The sequence below is a fragment of the Octopus bimaculoides genome, unplaced genomic scaffold (assembly GCF_001194135.2).
Source record: "Octopus bimaculoides isolate UCB-OBI-ISO-001 unplaced genomic scaffold, ASM119413v2 Scaffold_32504, whole genome shotgun sequence".
NCBI lineage: Eukaryota > Metazoa > Mollusca > Cephalopoda > Octopoda > Octopodidae > Octopus > Octopus bimaculoides.
The window spans coordinates 32,298-33,389 of NW_026305254.1; the positions used below are offsets into that span (position 1 = coordinate 32,298).

General features: G+C 38.7%; 1 protein-coding gene across 2 annotated transcripts in view; it reads right to left on the reverse strand.

The window, feature by feature from the left end:
• Window positions 1-1,092, reverse strand: part of LOC106873051 (radial spoke head 14 homolog) — a 32,075-nt gene that overhangs the window by 23,061 nt on the left and 7,922 nt on the right. Inside the window, exon 10 of one of the 2 annotated variants that reach the window (XM_014920266.2) lies at window positions 433-713. The exons of the other annotated variant lie outside the window; for it this stretch is intronic. Within the exon in view, the coding sequence (XP_014775752.1) occupies window positions 630-713 (84 nt within the window). The 3' untranslated portion in view covers window positions 433-629. Of the gene's footprint in view, window positions 1-432; window positions 714-1,092 lie in introns of those variants that run through there. 2 annotated transcript variants of the gene reach the window in all.

Below are 1,092 nucleotides of genomic sequence, written 5' to 3' on the forward strand. Positions count from 1 at the left end.
AAAGAATAAGTCCTGGGGGTCGATTTGCTTGACTATAAAGGTGGTGCTCCAGCATGGCCACAGTCAAAAGACTGAAACAAATAAAAGAATGAATGGTATTGTCATGGGGCAGTCTTTCACTCTGACGTGCAATCCCATGGTCATTCATCACTGACAGACAGTCTTTAGTCTTTATACATATGAATAAAGGCGTTTTCGGCACTTTGTCCTTCGTTTCCTTCATCCATCAATTTCAATCTCTTTGGTCTTTTCAGCAACACACACCAAAACACCTGGGCGTCTGAAGAGGGTTAAACCAGTCATATCCAGTTCAAACATTGTTTTATGTTCAAACTGGCTGGATCCAGCACCTCACACCTGTCCTACAATGTCGTTCTTAAAAATAAAAAAAATTATAAAAGAAAAAAAAAGAAGATATTTTGAAGAAAGATATAATTTGAAATAAGTTTATTATGTTTGAGAATTAGGGGTCAGTGACACAAGGACTGCAGCAGATGCAGGGGATCAGATGTGTGTGTGTAAGTAAGTGTGAGAGTGTGTGTGTGTATACACGAGTTTCAATTATGTGCCTGTCTATGTGTATGTGTGATGAGTGTGTGTGTGTGTGTGTATCAAGTATGTATCCATAGTTACGGCTTCCAGCAAATGACCCCTAATGCTATGGATGCAGCCTTGGCAACAGCTGGGATAGGGTCAGATGTTATCGCTTGAATCTGCAAATAATAAAAAAAGTTTATGCAATATATTTATATATATACAGATATATATATATATATATATATGTAAAGCTTAGATATGTTTCGACCAAAGATTGGTCCAGGCCATGTCTAACTTAATAGCACCACCTGATAGGATTATCTAAATCCTTTTTACAGTCAAGGTTTGTTTATGGTCCATTCAAGTAGTGAGTTCTTGTTGAGTGAGTTGTATCCAGGTATGGGTGGCTCGTCTGGTATTCCTTGAAGAAATCTGTCCAGACTCCGTTTAAAGCTGATGGGATCCTTTTCCTCTTCAATCAGTTTCGGGACAATGTGAAACAGGGCAGGGGATGTTGAGGAAAAGAAATTATGCCGCAGTGTACCTATACGTTGT